The sequence below is a fragment of the Myiozetetes cayanensis genome, unplaced genomic scaffold (assembly GCF_022539395.1).
Source record: "Myiozetetes cayanensis isolate MyiCay16 unplaced genomic scaffold, myiCay2020 scf18, whole genome shotgun sequence".
NCBI lineage: Eukaryota > Metazoa > Chordata > Aves > Passeriformes > Tyrannidae > Myiozetetes > Myiozetetes cayanensis.
Window position 1 is genome coordinate 9790657 of NW_026087389.1, and position 18131 is coordinate 9808787.

The window sequence follows — 18131 nt, forward strand, 5'->3', positions numbered from 1 at the left end:
TTAGAGTCCTAAGATCATCTTTCAAACCAGACTTCACTTAGAAATCCCCTTCTCATTTCCCTGCCAAGTGCCCTGTGGGTTTGAAGCAGTTGTTGACATGGTATCAAAGAGCAGAAGCATACTTAGTGACAGGCTACTGTTTTTTGGGGATGGAGGGGTGATTGGCAAAACCAGGGATTGCAAAAACTTTTCTCCCTGACTGCCTAATCACAGCCAAACAGAGGCTTTTTCATCAAGTGCAGAGGGTAACAGGTGCATTCTGGCTTCATTCTTTGTCTCCCTCACACCCAGTATTTTCCTTCTTTTTTGGGGTGCCATGCTTCTGCATAGATTTGGTTGGACATACCCAGCCAGTCACCCACAGTGCTGTGGGAATTAAATCAAGTGATAAAGCTTTTCCAAGCAAGAGTGTCCCATGGGATGCCTGTCCTGCATCTGAAGAAGTGGCATCACTCTTAAACATAGAACTTCTGTAGACCTCAATGCAGTTTGCAAATGTGGGGAATGGACCTATTTTACAGATGGTGGAAGCCCAGGCAGGGAGTGGGGACTTGGCAAATAGAGGTAGAACTGGGGAACTGATTTCTCTTCAAGAAACTCCACTCTCTTCCCCTGTAGCCAAGTGTCGTGATCCTTGGTCTGAAATGTTCTTTTTTTCCCCCTGCTGACACTTAGCACTGTCACAGCCACTCAGTGAAATAATTGACATGCAGGTGCCAGTTGGAGACTCGTTAATCATTCTGAGAATGAAGCAGGTGTAATTGAAATTTCAAGGTAATCTTGAGTTAATCATGGTGAGCAATCTTCTGAATGCTTGGAAAATAGGGACTTTCAGGACACTGGGCTTTGTTTGGTAAAATAATCTGTTCTCATTGACAAATGCAGACTTCCATAGGGCTTTTTATCCCTCCTGTCAGAGGTACAGGGTGTGGATGGCTAACAGGATATCTAATCAACAAAGACTTTAAAATATTCAGTACAGAGAAATGCTTGTGCTGAGAAACCATTCCTCGCGTAGCTTTTGCCTGAAAAGGAATTTGATATAATGATAATAAGGGCCTGTTAGTACTAAAATAATGAAAGGGAAGGTCTGAGCTTTATCATTCACATTCAGCTTCCATTTTCCAATCACTGATCAGGGAAAATTCAGCCTCAAAATAGCAGGCCCAGAAATTCCGCTATTGTCATGAGACTGCATGGGAGACTCTGGAGAGGTGATTAGCCTTGAATTGCTACAAGGTTGTACAATCTTGGGAGGGGGCTATAACTTCAGTGGTGGTGGTTGGGATCAGGTTGCTTAGTCATTGGAATCTCATTAAAACAGTTTGTAGCAAATTTTGCAGCCAGAACCTTGCCCTGGTGCTGCTCTGAGTATAAAGGAGGCCCTTCGAGACCAGAGAACCTACAGGGTATTGCTTGCAAGGGCCAACACTTCTCTGGGCAGGGCTGTTTTGGAGGAAGCTTCCAAAGGCACAAGAAGATGTGCTTGTGTGAGTTGAGATTAGGTCCCAGCTCTCTCATATGTGGTAATCCTCAAATCCCCATGGCTGCTCCTTGTGTTCTGTGTGCTAAAAACCCAGAAAGGCTTTTTTTTCTTGATTCAGCTTGAGATAAGAGGAATGCATTAAATCCTTTTAGCTTCATTGCACATGCCTTTCTCAGCTACTTTTGAAGAGCTAAAGAGGTACTTTAAAGACTTACGGTACCTGGGCTTGCTCCCGTGTCAGCAGGAGCTTTTCCCTGAGGCTTGCTCTTCGTGCAGCTAAAGCAGGATGTTCTGCTTTCAGAATCCTATCCCAAGAAATCGGGGAGTATAAACGAAGTGAGCGACCCAGAAGATGAACTGACAGACTCACAGAAAACTAGCAAGCTGTCTGAGATATACTCCACTGCAATTCCTAGTGTGGACAATACTGTGGAGTCCTGGGATGGCTCTGCCATTGATGCTGGGTATGGAAGCCAAGGTAAGCCAGTCATCTTTTCTGAGGGATCTCTGGGCCAAGGTAAAGACAGACAGAGCCTCCAAACCTGTGTGGTCTGTCTGACTCTTGTCTCCAAACATGAGCTGAAGCCTGTGGCCTGACCACATTTTCATGGTCTCTCGCTTCCAGCAAGGAACAACATGTATTTTAAAATGCACTCCTGTGGTGCTCTGAGTTGATGTATCTGGTTTAGGCTTTTATTGGCACATTTCTTCTGGCTTATATGGCATCATACTGTTCTCATAATTCTCAAAACCATTACAGCACTTTTTAATTCACATAATCAGAGGCAGTAATCACTGGTGATATGTTTTACAGAGTATCTGGTCCATAGCTCACATTTAACTCTCCAGAGAGGCCTTGTAGGACATACTAATCCTCTTCAGGATGTTTTAAAATCCACAAGAATGTCTTGTGACTAGAAGCACTCACTTAACAAAATAATTAAGGTAATACTACAAGAAAGTATCTCTAACTCTCTGGTGAGTGATCAGCTGAACACGTGGCTTCGAGGCCAGGTTTATTCAGCTGTAGCTTCTGGCAAACATATGGAATTGGCATGGATGATGGTCTAGTCATGGGGATAGATTTTTACTTGGAGTAAAGCACTAGAAAATAAGTTATTCCAGTTCAGATTTAGTGACATAAGCTAGTATTAGCTTGTGTTGAAACAAAGCAAAATTCTGAATTGACACTGCAAGAGGAAATTGGTGGAAAGACTGCTGTCCAGAACAGAATCTGAAAACAGGGAGGGATGCTGTGGGATGCTGCTGCAAAGCACCTTCCCTGTGCTGAGTGAGGTGCGTGCTGTGCTCACTGCACTCTGGCTTAGGGAAGTTCAAAGGACAGCACTGCCTGGGTGTCTCTTTCCCCATTCCTGTCTTCCTTCAGCTTCCATTGGTCTGAAGTCTTAATTTGGGAGCACAGTTGGGACTGGAGGCTTCATTAAGGAGGAATCCCCTGGCCTTCATAATGCTGCAATCCTTCTCCATCTAATTGAATGTTAACACAAGTTGGACACTGGAAAGTGATTACTTTACTGGTAAATTGAGAACAGGTAATTGAGCACAGAGCCCTGGGTTGTGAGGCTGGTGCCAAGTTGCCCAACATCCACAAACTGCAGCTTTGCTTCATGGGCTCTCTTGTCTTCCCTGGTAATTGCATTTGGCTGCATGGTGGTGAGCTGGTGCTGGCTGGGAAGAGGGATGCTGGAAAGCAGGGAGAAGGGCACGCAGGGTTGTCCCTGGGATGGGCAGGGAAGGCACGATGCAGAGAAACCTGGGATGTGCAGAGCCTGGAGATTAGAATTCACACCCCAAATACAGAATTGCAGGTCAGGCTCTGCAGCCCTGTAGGTTTTAAGTTCATTCAAAGCATTAGGAAACGGCTCAAGGAAGGATTTGGGTGGGGGAGCAGTGCTGGGCCTGGTGGGAACATGCCACCAGGTGGCTCTGAATCCCAAGGATCCAGCTCTTCTCCCTGAAAGGAGAAGGTGAATCTACAATGGCACTGAGTGACCACTCTGCACCCAACCCAAACCTGCTGCCCAGCCGCTGCAAGAACCTGCATCCAGGGCCCTTGTCCTGCCCTGGCAGACAGTGAGTGCTCCTGACTGTGAGATGTTGGCAAGTGATTTTCCTGAGGCTCTTTCCAGAGCAGTCTAACCTTTAAAAACATACAGAGGAAACACTCAGCTAAGTGAAATAACAGGCCTTGGCATTTTCAAAGAAAGTGTTGGCATTGTCTTTGGGTATTTCCAGTGCTCTTAGCTGTTTAGGAGGTCAAATCTCCCTTAATTATGTGTTTCTCGGTTACTTCTTCCTGTTCACTTGGCACAGCGTGCGATGGGAGCGTACGGTGTTTCTTTCTTGGAAAGGCTGTGAGGATTTCTCTGAAACACTGAATGGGCAGTAGGAGGTGAGCAGGGGACTCGGGAGATTTATTTCCACTGCAAATGGAACTGACACTGCTGAGGAATGGTCTGTTTTGAAAGTTTTCTGTTCAGGAAACTCCTCATGAGACCTGGGGATCTTGTGACTTGGTAGTGATGGATTTGCACCTCTGGAGTAAAACACTGCAATATAGAAAAGTCCATGGGGGCAGACATAGCAAAACTTGCCTGGTTTCATCCTAATGGTCCGTATTGATCTCCTATCAAATGTGACACATGAGCCAGCAGAGATTTTCACCTTATTCCTTGCCTTTCACACACAAAGCAGCTTCCTGTACCTACACCAGCTGATCCCAAAGGCATGGGAGGTCTGAGGGAACTGGCTGGCAGCTCTCAGGATCAGTGCTGACTGTTTCTCATTACCACTGTTGAGCACACTGGACCTGTGACCACCACCAGGTACCCTCAGCACCATTACATTTGTTAAGGGAGACTCTTGCTTCTGGCTGCTCTGGATGCAGTTTCTTTGCTGCTGTCCTTTTCTCTTCTGTTACCTTTCTCATGCTGTTCATTAGGACCCAAACACAGTTGAGAATATAAATGAAGACGTTTTTCCTAATAGAATTCAAGCCTCCAAATCCTTCAAAAAGAATGGGATTGAGCCTGCTGAAGGAATCTTGGCAGGATCTTCTCTTTGCCCTTTGAAGGACTTGTTGTATTTAAAAGTGACTGATTCAACATCATCATTTCTGCTGGGTTCAATGTAGAAATAAGAGCCATTAGCCAAGGCTGGATCTGGCTAGGGACAGGATCTGCATCTGTGGGTGTGTGTACTCCCAGGTCTGTGGATCCCAAACTCACACCATAAAACTACCAAGAAGCAAGGCAGCACAGGAGAAATGGGGCACCCCATGTCAAGATCCTGAGAAGCTGCTTTGGTTAAAGCCAGAAGAAATGGGAAGAAGAACCACTTGAGGATGACTGAGATGAAAGCAGTGTGCAATCCATGTGGCCTCAGGTTTGGGACCTAGTGAAGGAGGCTCTCCTGGATCAGCATGACTTACTCCATTTGGGGTTTCTGACCAGATATTACCCTTTCTCTTTCTCCACTCCGTCTTGCCTTCCCTAGGTACGTACATACCTCAGGCTGCGGGCATAGCCCTCCATCCACATGAATGGAGACACAGCAGGCAGAAGAGCAGCACCCCTCCAGGGGACCCCAGAAAAAACTACCCCTACATGGATGGAAGCTTCAGTGAAGATGACTGGGACAAGCCCAGCAGGTACGGAGGCGTGGGAGGAGGTAGGGAGATGTGTTTGGAAATGTGGGTGTCACTGCACAGGGAAAAGAGGGTGTGGGAATGTGATGGAGCAGCCAGGGATGTCCCAGTATTGGGAATGTGATGGAGCAGCCAGGGATGTCCCAGTCTTGGGAATGTGATGGAGCAGCCAGGGATGTCCCAGTCTTGGTATTGGGCAACCATGGGGAGGGATGTTGGGGTGGTGAACCTGCTCTCTTAAGCCACCTCCACATTACCTGAGTGTAGCTCTGTGACACCTTTGCCATGGCCAGGTGTACATTTGTGTCTGGAGTTAGGGTGGTCTCAGCTGCATGGACCACAGGTTCCTACCATGTCTCTTACTCCTGCCATGTCAAGGCTGCAGTATTTTCATAGTTTAGGTGTAATAAATAGATATGGTCAGGACTGTCCCTGCATGCGTTGACCACACTTTTTTGAGTGAGGATGTAGCTTTGCAACAGCTCAATGCTACGAAGCAAAAGAGGCCAAACAAAGTACTCAGAGGATCAGTGTGAGGTTGCATGCCCAAGTTAAAATCTACCAAAGCAGTGGCTGGATTCTCTCTCCATCACACTTTGGCTCTTCCAGCACCACAAACAAAGCTATGCTGAATGAACACGGTCAAGTTAATCCCCCAGCTCAGCCAGGTGGCAAAAATCCTTTAACACCTCCTGAGGCCTGTGAGGAGGCTGCAGCTGCCCCTTACTTTAGGTGAAAATCCTGATGGATTTGTCTCAGCCAGAGGCTGCCCCTTGCTGAGCCACACTCAGTGGAAAAGCCCCACTGCTTCAAAACTACCCCTCCCCTTGACATCCTCCAGAGTCCCCATAGTTGTGTGTGTTGTGTTGTTACTGTCGGTCCTTTTTTCTTTCTTATTTTTTTCCTTAACTTTTGTTTGTCCAAACAAAACCCTTAGAACATCTCATGGCCATTTCCACCTATTTAAAGATGATCAAACTGGCAGGAAGGCTGGCAGCGGCAGAGACTTTGTTCTTGTTTTGCCTCTCAGCAAGAGCCAGCTCGCAGAGGTCATTGATCCCTCGTGGCCCCCACAGCGAGGTCGCCGACAGCTGAATTTGGCAAATCCGAGCGCTCGAAGCCCCCGTGTCCCTAATGAGGACTCTGAGCCCTGATGTCAAAGTGCAAGTGAAATGGTTCATGCCACTGAGCCCTTTTTATTAGGGAGAAAAACAAAATGTCTCTAACCCTGACTGCCTCTAGCCTGGAAAAGCCTGCTGACCCAGTGGTGTGGGAGCCTGTTCTGATTCATCCGTGTCCTGGATGTGTTTGTATATTGCTGCTCTGAGAGGCAAGAGACTGGTAATTAGAAGGGACGTTTGCCTCTTTGGGAACCTGGGAGCAGAGGAAGGAAATGAGTAAGGGGAAAGAATCAAAAATTCCTTTTGGGGGGAAATTTGGGTTTGTTTTTATAAAGTCTTGCTGGGTGTTTATTTGACCTTTCTGCCTGGTGGAAAGGCTACTGTCCTTTAAAAGCTGATGAAAGGTAGGGGGTGAATTTAAAATACAATAAGCCATGTCAGATACTGCTATCTCCAGGAAGGCCACCCACAAGGAGCAAAAGTGTGTGTGAGTGAATTTCTGCTGGCTACAGATTACCATTTAAACCAGTGGATGAAAAGGCAAAGCATGTGGTAAAAACCTTGCAGTTGTTAGAGATCTGGAAAAAGCTCTATTAATAGCCCAGGGGGTCATTATATATTTAATGGAGGCCAATCTCTCTGTGACTTGTACCCAAGTAAAATGTTTTGACTTTGCTAAGTGGCTGTGGTGGATGAGCATCCCTTCCCATCTGCAGAGCTGAATGAGCCATGCAAGATGCTGCCAGATGTTGCAGAGGTAGAGCCTCGTCCATGCAGCTCATTGTAAGAAATGTAGAAGATGCATTAGGTCTGCTCTGATGTCACCGTACCCTTGGGGCCTCTCCCCATGACACATTAGTGGGTTTATCATGATCTGGATTTAACACCACAGTTTCCTTCAAGAGGCTTCTGTTAAGCTGAACACTGCTGGTCTGAGTTTTGCAGTCTGGTGTTCAGTAAGCAGTGTCCAGCATCACCTACTTTTCTAGCTTGTTCAGAGGACTTCAGCATGTTTAATTGCTGTTTGAATTAGAGATCTGAGAATTGACCCTGGCTTGTGGTCAGAGATAAGAGATGCTGAAACTGCCAAGGGGGAAAATTGCAGAACACCTAGCACACGGTGTTCACTTTAATGTGTGTTTGTACCAGCCTGAGAGAGGTTCTCTCTAACCTTACTCTCTGTTGTAGACAGAAGTGGTGGCAAACTTTACAAAGCTTTAAGTGCCAAGACTGCTATACAGCAAAAAAAAGACCTCCTGAAAGTAACAGCTCAGTTCACTGGCCATCCCAAAGCAAATGAACCTGGGTTTGTATGGGTTATACGTGACACTGTTGATACTGCTGGCTGTAGTGTGCGTTTGCTTGTTCAGCCCAGGGCAGTCATTTTTATATACATCTTTGCATTATTTACTCTCATAGAGACCTAATGTATTTATCATTTTCTCACCATGTCTGTTACCCTCTGTGTTTTTCTCTCTCTTCTCAGGTGTTCTGTGTCTCAGATCTGAGCTCTATCCCATCAGCCTTTGTACTAACAGTCTCTGAGGCTCCTGGTTTACCCATAATGCATCCTTTTTTCTTTCACTTCTCTATTTCACCAAAACGTCTTCCTAAACCTACAATCTTCCTACAGGCACTTTTTAATTTACCCTTTGAACTCTGACATTACTACACCAACTTAATTCTTCCTTTGAAGGACACTTGCCCCGTTAGTAAATGCATGGAGGTCTCGTATGCGGACTCTTGTTTGAAAAGTTCATATTGTTTGCTTTTGTATATGAAGACTCTTCAAGTCTGCTTTTACTGGTGAGACACTTGCTGTAGCCTTGCAGCTTTCATCCCGCTGCAGAAGAGTGCTGACAATGTTTGGTTCCTACGTTACAACAGATACCCCAACCGCCAAAATGGCCTTGAGACCACTCATGAGGATAATTTTTGGCGTGTTTTTGGAGAAGCTTTGGAGGATTTGGAAACATGCGGCCAGTCTGAACTTTTGAGGGAGATTGAGGTAAATCACTTTCTGAATTTGCTGCTGATCTGACTGTGTTGCTCTTTCCATAAATGTTAGACTGTTTGCCCAGATCTGTTAATTGCCTGTAGCATCCCTGTGCTGCCAGTGGTGTGAAGAAGGGTTTGGGTTTAATTTCATGTCAATGTTTGTGCTCATGGGTAACTGTGTCTCATTAGACAGTTGCTTGTGTGTGCTCTTTCCGTGAGCCGATGTCTTACCCGCCAGGAATTCCGCGCTCTTTTCACGAACTGTTGCTGGCCAGTAATCTTCACATGACTGTTGGCAAGTCTTCCCTATCCAACAGTAAACCCTCTGCTTGGAAGGATACTGTCTGTCCAAAGCACTTGAAGGCCAAGCAAAAGGAACCCCCAAGCCCCCACTGGGACTGAAGCCTTGGCTTGCTTCAAGTATAGGCAGGCACAACATATGTCTTGCATTCAGCTGTCACTCTGCCGGAAACTGTTTCAGTGAAATAGGTAATTGGAAACTTTTCAGCCAGCCTTCCCCATGGAAAAATCTGAGAAAGTAATTGCTTCCTGCAGAAATAAAGGTGTTTCCTCTCTTCACAAACCACTTTCTCTTTTCTTTATCCAAAATGCTTTGGAGGTCATGTTATTGTGTCCGGTTATAGGATGAGGAGCCTGGATTTCTAAGTCATGGGATGCAAATAAAGGCCTCCCTTGAGACTGTGAGACCTATCCAGCAGGATGGGGCCTGTGTTGCTCCCCTCCTTAGGAGAAACAGGACCCCATGAGCCCATTCTTTCCTCTGCCTTCTGGGTGCAGATGACTCAGGAGAGCTCCCTGGGTCGTGCCCTCCATCATTCCCAGTGGGACTGGTTTTATGCACAGTTGCATATTGCTGAGGCTTTAGTGAAAAAAGGCAATTTCTGACTAATTGAAGGTCGAAAAGGAAAGTCCTGTTTTGGCCTGTGTGGTGACAAGGGACTTACTAATTGTCCTTTCCTCCTTGATCCTTAGCAACTGTAAGTGGAGGAGGAAATCTCAATTAAATTTATTGTGCTGAAGCATGAAATGCTGTTTTTATTATCTTAGCCACTTAAGAAAATGCTGACTTAAAAAGAAAACAAAACACACAAAATCCCAAATCCCCAGCCTCCCCAAACTATAACTTTTTCCCTTGATCACTTATTTCCTGGACATGAATGTATTTAGAAATGAGTTTAGGCAGCCACTAACAACCTTTCTGAACAGCTGTTGACTGCTCAAGAGAAAGTACCCCTTTCTGTGATGCACAGATGTTTTTCTTCTGCATAATGGTTGGTACCTAAATGAGAAACAAGGGATTTCTTGGACTCCCTTTTCTTTTCCAGGCATCTGAGGTGCAGTTGCTGTTTCCAGGTTTTGGAGGTCTGACAGTTATAGCAATGCTTTTAAACATAAAAAGGAATTTTAATGAAAGCTGAGCACCTCCACAGTTTTGGTGTATTTAGCACATTGCTAGAATATTTTGAAAGTTATGGTGACAGAAGAGAAGTGCTGTGCTTTTAGCAGGAGTCTGATGGGTTCAGCTCCCCTTTTATCAAATCCAAATTGCCACTGATCCATTCCTCCCTTGCCATGTGCCCAGCCTTCCTGAGGCATGCTGTGGGATGTGCAGTGCTCACTGGGGCTTTTGCTATATTGCAGGTTTCTCAGCCCCAGCTCTCACCCCCCTGTGATTTTATGACAGTCACGGATTTTATTTTATTTTATTTTGACTCTTCATGCTTCACATTTGAAAAGAAAAAAAGAGCCCTGCAAGGTGACCCAGGGTAGTCTGGAAACAGGTTCACACACAGTAGCAATCCACTTCCAGAGTATGGGCATGGGTAGAAACAGGCTTTTTCCAGTATGTCTAGTGGAGCGTGTGTCCCTGCTTTGCTTTGAGGGCAGCCAAGACATGGGAAAAATAACGTGGGGCAGCCAAGGCTGGAGAAGTCTGAAATTGCCCTTTCTGCTGCTTGCATTAAACCCAAAGCACCTGGGAAATTGCTTATGATGCTGCAAGAAGGATTTAAGTACCTTGAAGACAGAGAAGGAGTCAAACACTGTTGTTGGTTGGTTACGGTATTTGCAGTGATGAGGGAGGGCAGCAGCACAGCGTGCACAAACCTTTCTGCTCTCCCTGGCTCTGCAATGGTGGTGCTGGTACAGCACAGCACAACACCCTGGGGGTGTTGAGGCTGCCTGAGGTCAGTGAACAAACGTACCCTGGTTGGCTGTACTGCTGTTTGTTAATCTGTGTTTCAAGTATGTGGTAAGTCAGTGTCCTTCCAGCACGTAGCAGGTATTTGAGTTTTGCCCAAACCTGAAAAGTGCAAAGCTGAAAGATTTTCTGTATTTTATCCATCCCAGTTTGGGATAACGTGGGTAGTGCTGGCATTTTCCTACTGCCACCATAATTCACTTTATTTGACTTTGATCCAGCTTGAAGCAAAGAGCTGGAGGGTCTTGATTAGAGACTTAGTTGTGTGATATTTCCCCTGTGCACATGAGCAATTGCTCTTTGACTTGCCACATTTAGCATTGGAGAATTTTGCTCTCTGCTCCCTACCTTTCCTTTCCTTTCTTCTACCTTTTGACATTTAATGGGACTGAAGACCCTTGAAGACTGAACTTGGAAATTACAGTTTTCATTTCGCTGTTTAAATGGACTCTGTGACCTGGAGCCAGCTGAGGTACCACAGACTGGATTCTTGACTCCTTCGTTAGCTTTGATCAATGTAATCTCATTACTGAAAAGCATTGCCAAATGGAATTGAATCTACTTAGGGGCATCTTTTAATGGATTCTATCAAGGATGACCAAGCTTAAATACTACTTAATTTCATATTTTTAACTCAGTTTTGCTCAGTGACAGCTCCCATTTACTGACAGATAAAATCCTCATTTCTCTGCTGAATTGGCCTCAGTGGAGTCCGAGGTATTGACTTCCCTGGGCCGTTGCCAGCACTGTGTGATACTGGTGGGGACCTACAGCCTGCAGGGGTAGGCTGGAGAGCCAGGCAGACTGTGGTTCCTCTGGGAGCCCCCTGAGATTGGGATATTCATTCTTCTTGACTGTCAAGATGGTTCCTGCACAGTATGAGGCCTCTCTGGTGCTGTTTGTGTAGAAGGGTTCATTGAAAAATACCGAGATGCTTCACAAGTCCTTCCTTCTGAGACAAAGCTCCCTGTTGGGGTGGGGTTGGAGAGCACAGAGTGGATCAGCCATAGGCCTGGAAGCAGGCTCCCGAGGCCTGGAAATGGCTTGTACAGCTAATAGGAAGAGATTTTTGGTAGTTATTTTCTGATTAATGAGGACAATGGTACTGCCCTGTTGTTGTCTGTGCCGCTTTAGTTGCTGTGTTGTCCATCTCTTCCTACTGCTGGCTCAGCAGAGTGACATGATGCCATTTCCTTACAGGCATCCATCATGACAGGGAGTGTGCACAACCTGGGCTTGGAGGGCAGCAAGCTGCTCCTGGACTCTGTCAACCCATCTGGAATGAGCCCATTGAGGAAAGCGAACTCCAGCTGTGGCGATGGACAGACTGAGGGCAGCAGCTCCCCTGCCAAGAAGAACGAGAGGAACCTGGACATGAAGAAGATCGAGAAGGAGATGCAGGAAATCATGTCCCCGACTCCCCTTGAGTTTCACAAGGTTTGTGTTGCCAAGGGTCAGTCTAGTTCTAGCACTGCAGATGGTTAAAGCTGTAGAAAGTTTACAACCCTGTAAAAAATCTTTGTTCAGGGGGATCCCCAGAAAATATTCCTCATTAAAGCTGGACCTCACCAAGGCCAGAGCAAAGGTTTCCAGAGAGTCAGATTAAGATGAAGGGCCTCTTCAGAAGAGTAACTGGATTTAGCTGCCGTGATTCAGCAGGGTTCAAACCTGTGCTTTGCTGTTTGTCTTAATGTATAAGATTTCCAGGTCCTTGTGTTCTGGAATTCGTTAATTGGTACTACAGATAAAAATGAAAGAGCTCAAATGTCCCTGTGGAGACCCATCAGCCCTTTTCCTGTGACAAACTCCATTCGGTAGACCACTTCCCTTATAAAAAATAACTTATTTTCCTTCCCCTTCCACCCCATCCCCAGCCTTTCCTGTAGGGATGACAGTGGTAGGAATCTAATGGTGGGATACTGGTTTGAATTCAGCATCGAGATGAATGTGGCCAGTTTAAGCATGGCATAAGGCAGCAGGAATTAGAAAAGGTAATTAACTGTTGAAGCAGAATGCAAGCAGGGAAGGGAGCTGGAGAGGTTTCAAGAATTTGATTGTCTTTTTCTTTCCTAGTGTGACTTTAGAATAAAACTTGCAGTTATGGTAGGTGGAAAAAGCAACCTTTTCATGTTTGATCTGCTTTTGCCCTTCAGGGCATGGCAAATGTGTATTTAAATAAAACTCCTTCATACCTGAAGGAGGAGAGCTATGTAACTAGGCATGTTATAGGGTGACTCTTCATTCTGCTAGAGCAACTGGTGTTGACTGTTTGGAAATGAGGCTGAGGCCAGGTGGGCTGCTCCTGTGTGTCATCCTGAGCATTGTCCTTCCCAAGAACTGCACATCCATGAGGCTTACCCAGCCAAGAGCACAATTATGGAGTTAGAGCCACAGTAGAGATGCACTCCCAGTTCATGAGAGGCAAAGGGAGATTTTGGTAGTGTTGGGGAATCAGTTCCAGCAGTGCTCTCCTGCTTTAGACAAGACCAAAGTGTGATGTGCTCAAGGGAAGGGTGATGAGGTTATGAATTTGTTGTCCTTAGTACGTCAACACTTGCTGATATGAGTTTTCTGAAAAGAACTTGTGAATAATATGCAGAATTTTAGATGCTCCTGCTGAGTAATGTATTAAAAATGAGCTGTTTTCACATTTCACTCGCTACATTGAAATTTCCCCAAGAACATATTAATTTTTCATGTAGTGGCCTGGCACACACAGAGGGTACATGGTGTAACCTGGCCAGGGAAGGAGATGCTCCATTAATAACACTTGTTTGTTGCTCTTTGGGTGAAACAGCAGCTGTCTTTATTACCCTGCTTATGTTTCCTATCACGTCCAAGGGTGGAGGACTGTCCTGGGGTTGGTTTTATGCCAGCCACCAAAGCAATTCTCCATGTGATCTTCCTGAGGTGATGGTGTCAGGTAAATAAGGCTCAATCTGTGTTAACTGCACAGGCTAAGAAAAATCTGCCCAGGAGACACAGAGCAGAATTTCTGTAGGTCTGCACACATTACCCATGCTACTGCCAACCTGCCAACCCTGTACATCACCTCCTTACTCTGCTGCATTAACACATGCTTTGTCTGTTTCTGCCTCTCCAGATGACACTCCACAAAGACCCGGAGAGGGAAGATTTCGGATTCAGTTTGTCGGATGGCCTGCTAGAGAAAGGTGTCTATGTAAATATGGTCCGTCCGGATGGGCCAGCAGATCAGTGTGGCCTCAAGCCATATGACAGAGTGCTTCAGGTAATAAATGCAAAATGCAGTTCTGGAGGCTGGGACGGAGTGAATGAGTGGCTGAGAGGAAGAGAGAAGTGAGACCCATCCATGACAGCACTAACTTTAATGAAAGGTAATAGTTAGCCAACTAGGTGAGCTCTTAGCCACCAAGCATTCAGTGGGACCTGTGTTTTATAATAAGAAATCACTAGGTAGTACCTTCAGGTGGTACCCCTATTCCAGGACACAGTCTGTCCCAGCACTGCCCTTTTTGGACAGCTCAAAACAAGCAAAAAACTGTGTTGCTTCCTCTCCTCATCCTGAATCCTTTTCCTGGTTTTTGGATGAACCAGATCATGTTGACTGATGCGTGTTCCTGTGAAGCCCCTTGCAGAGTTAAGTAATATTCATGAAGTTCTGTGCATGCCTTTGACAACTAAAAGAGTTTTCTAGGAAACACATCCTTCAAGCAAAGTGTTTTTTAATGGATATTTTTCTTTGAAAGAGACTTAATCTGAAATAGGTGATGCAGAAACAGAATAAACACTCTGGCCAAAAGCACAGTCAGTAATGTGTGTCCTGGACATATCGGACTACCAGAGGGACAGAAAGAGCGTGGTGAGATTTAGAGATTGGAGAGGAGCTTTTTATGGATGAAAACCAACTATTTTAGCTTTGGGGCAACTCAGACAGCAACTGAAGAAAGTGCAACCTCAATGGAAAAATTGCCACCATTTGGAAATGTAGATATTGTGACCATATTTGGAAACATCAGAAAGATGTTTAGTTTTACTGATTTCTAGGCGGGGGTTCTTAGCAGTCGGATTAGAGCCAATATATTATGTACATCAGGTAACTGGAGGACTGGCAGCACTGTGGGGATCCTTGTTTAAGCTTGTTATGGTCTCTAGCCAGTTGGCTGCTATACAATTACTCCTTCTCAGCTTCAAATAAAAGATGGTGCAAGAATGAACAAGAAGCTAATTAGGCTCTGTGCTGCCTTTCTGTTCCATGTTGGATGTGATGCTTTCTTGCGAGTGCCAAGTGCTCTGGGAGGTGTGCCCAAAATCCTAAACAGAGCGGCATGGAAACTTTCGACACCCTCCTTGCACATGCTGGGCCGCACAGCTCACACCTACGAGCAGATGAGGTGATTGCCATGGCGCTGACATGTGGAGCTGTGAGTGAGGGATTGCAGACCCGGTACGGGCGACTCCCCTCCAGAAGTACAGAGGTGCATTGCTGAGGATGCTTCACAGTGCTGCGGATCGTGGGCACGGTGATGTGCCTGAAGGCCAGCGGAACACCTTGTCCCTGCTGTCACAGACCCTCTGCTGCTTGGCTGGATGGATTAACCGGAGCATGGCACTGTAGTAATGGCACTTCTGCACTGGGACTGTCTGGCTGACATAGAGCAAGGGCAGAACAAGCTCCTTGTCCATTAGATGGCTAGAAATTGTCCCTTGTTACTACACTGTAAGGAGCAGTATTGGGGTCAGCTGTGTGGACACAGGGAGACACCAAGACACCAGTACTATCAGAGAGCCCAGCTACGTGGGCATGCATTAATTCTGGGAAAGGGTTTGGGATGGAAGCTTTGTAGGGGCTCATCCAGCCCCTACCCAGGTGGTTTCTGCAGATGACCCAGCCCAGAAATGCACTTGAAGGTCTGCAAGAGCCAGCAGTACCTGCTTTCACTGTTGAATCCTACAGAGAGAATTTGCAGCTGCCTCATGAGCCTACACAAAATGCATCCAGGCTCCTGTGGGATGAAGCAGAAACTGTTCAGTATAGTCTCAGTTTACTGCTGGTTGAGCTGGCAAATGGTTTCCAGAAGCCTCATGGCTTTATTTGTTTTCTAGGTGCTGAATACTCAGCACGACAAATTTAGGGCCAGTAAAAGCCATGATGGCAAAAAAATTATGTAAAACGGCAACCTTTTCTCTACAGGCTTGAACTGGAGAACTGTTTTTGAGCCCTGTAGAGCTTAATACTTGTACTACTGCCCCAGGCACTGGGGGTCAGGGTTCATGCCTGATCCAGACTTTTTTTTCCCCCTTCCTCTGCCAGTTACTGCATCATTCCTCAGCTAAGCAAGGATGCTCAGTCTAAAGGGGTGTCTCCGCTCTGCTCCATTCTGAACCTGGAATCAGGGATCCCCAAACATTGTGTGTTTTCCCAGGTGGGGGTTTAGCACTAATCTTTAAATTTTCTGACTAACAAACACGATCTTTCTGTTATTCCTCCCCATGGCACATCCTAAATCCATCCCCACAGGTAAATCGCATCCGAACAAGAGACTTTGACTGCTGTCTGGCTGTTCCCTTGATTTCGGAGGCTGGAGATAAGCTGGACCTGGTGATTAGCCGAAACCCTTTGGCAATGGCTGCCAACGCTCCCTCGGAGGGGAACAGAGAGCTGCCGGTGCACGTGTCCCACGGAGCTGAGGTCAAGGCGAGTGTCCAGACATTCTGAGCGGTGGGAGCAGAGCAGATGATGCCCAGGGCCTCTGCTGAGCCATTGTGGTATTTGGGGTGTTTCTCCTGTTTTTTGCACTGGTATTTGTAAATGCTGTGTGTACCATAACCTGCAAGTGGGGAGGTGGGTCTTCAGTGAGCCTGTAGACCGCCAAACATTGCTGGGAAGGGCAGAGCTGGATGCGCATCTGGGGGCTGTGGCAGCGATGGCGATGGGGTGAGCTGCTGACGGGAGGAAGGAGCATCCACAGCCATCTCCCATGGCAGAACATCCCCCTGTGCCCCAGCCACTGAGTGTGCAGGGTCCTGCCTCCAACATCCTCCTTGCCCTGAAGGCCTTGGCCATCCTATAAACACACATGGTGCTATTATGTTCCTTGTTTGCTCAGTTAATTGCATACAGCAGGACTGAAATGCATTTCCTTTTATGTTGTGCCCATGTCCATCCTTCCAAAACTCCTGACAAAACAATTCCTGCAGCCCCTTGCACTCCCGGTGCAGGGCAGTGGAGAGCGCTGGTTAAAAAGACATTTCAAAATGTGCTTGAGAGTGGCTAGATTCAATTCTTGTTCAAAAATTGGTATTTGCAGCTGCCTCCTGACAGCCCCATCCACACTGCCCCCCAGGCCTGGCTCGCCCCATGGTGGGATGAGGCACCTTGTCTTGGCATGGATTCCCATGAACAATGTGTTTACCTGTGCTGCAGTACTTAATACAGAGTAGAGGCTGTACCCAAGGGTAAAGGCCTTGAGTACCTGCTCAAATCCCAAACCACCTTGTTTGTCTGAGCTTTATGGAGATCTCTTGCTTGCAAACCTGGCCTGTGGCTGCAAGTAAATAGCAGAATAGTGAAATTCCCAGAGCAGCCCCCGATGTTTTGAATTAATGAAACCTTGTTGTCTCCCATCAGCCAGTGGCATGACAAGCCCCTCGTTAGGTGGAGGTTGTGTCCCTGTGGGCTGGGCAGTGTGTGTTTGCCTGTTGCTGGCCTCATGTGGCTTTGCAAGCATGATGCTCCCCTCCCTCCCCAGAGCCCCCAGCCCGTGTGGAAGAGGGGCTGTGATGTTTGCATCAGTGCCCTCGTCCGCCTTTAGCACTTTATGATGATGTTCATGTCCCGTTGGTGGCGTGAGCCTGGCATTGCTTTCCCTGGGAAGGCTCATGCACAGTGGAGTGGAGGAGCCTGTCAGTCGGACACCGCAGCCCCGAGCCCACTGCGCCCCTTCCCTGCTCAGCCTTTTGGCTCCTCCACTGCCACCTCAAGGGGTGCCCATATTTTGCTGGGTGGGTGTACAGCACAGGTGTGATGCTTTGCTGAGCCAGGACTTGTCCCCCCACTGTCCATCCCTGACATCCCTCTGTGACAGCACAACATGTCAGGGTGTTTCTTCCAGACACGTGCCCGGCCCCATCCAGCTATTTGTCGTCGTAGCCATTTTCTCTTTGAGTATGCAATATCCCATACCATTGCTGCCACACCTAGATAATGTGCCATAATTGATACTGTGGAGCATTGACAGTGCAGCCGAAAGTGTTTTTATATGCAATATTCTGAGCAGTGGAAGCTCACTGGGGCTTCTCATAGGTTTTTAATGAAGACTTTTATTAAAGGCTTTAAAAAAAAAAAAAAAAAAGGAGGAAGAAGAAACTTGGTCCTTGTATCCCTTCCTATGCATTTTGAATGATATGAAGATGAAATGCATTACTTAAATGTGTATTTTTATCCATATATTAGAGTGTATTCCTTGTAAAGTATTTTTATATGCTAATTTTCTTATGTATCTATGAAAGCACAATATTTAAAAGTACAGCATTTCAAAGAATATTTTAGTCCTGTTTTGGACCTATTTGTAAATCTCTGTATTTAACTGGGATTGCAATGACTTGGACTTTTTTTTTTTTTTTTTTTTTTAATTAAATAAAAGCAAATGAAATGCA

General features: G+C 46.3%; 1 protein-coding gene across 5 annotated transcripts in view; it reads left to right on the plus strand.

Moving 5' to 3' along the window:
• The window catches only part of GRIP2 (glutamate receptor interacting protein 2), a 258982-nt gene extending 240851 nt beyond the window's left edge, over positions 1-18131 (plus strand). For 4 of the 5 annotated variants that reach the window (XM_050312920.1, XM_050312922.1, XM_050312919.1 and 1 more), the window contains 6 exons: positions 1788-1964; positions 5003-5156; positions 8162-8282; positions 11694-11930; positions 13597-13743; positions 15994-18131. In XM_050312920.1, coding sequence (XP_050168877.1) covers positions 1788-1964; positions 5003-5156; positions 8162-8282; positions 11694-11930; positions 13597-13743; positions 15994-16191 — 1034 coding nt within the window. In that variant the 3' untranslated portion in view covers positions 16192-18131. Of the gene's footprint in view, positions 1-1787; positions 1965-5002; positions 5157-7760; positions 8283-11693; positions 11931-13596; positions 13744-15993 lie in introns of those variants that run through there. The other variant, XM_050312924.1, reaches the window with a different exon arrangement.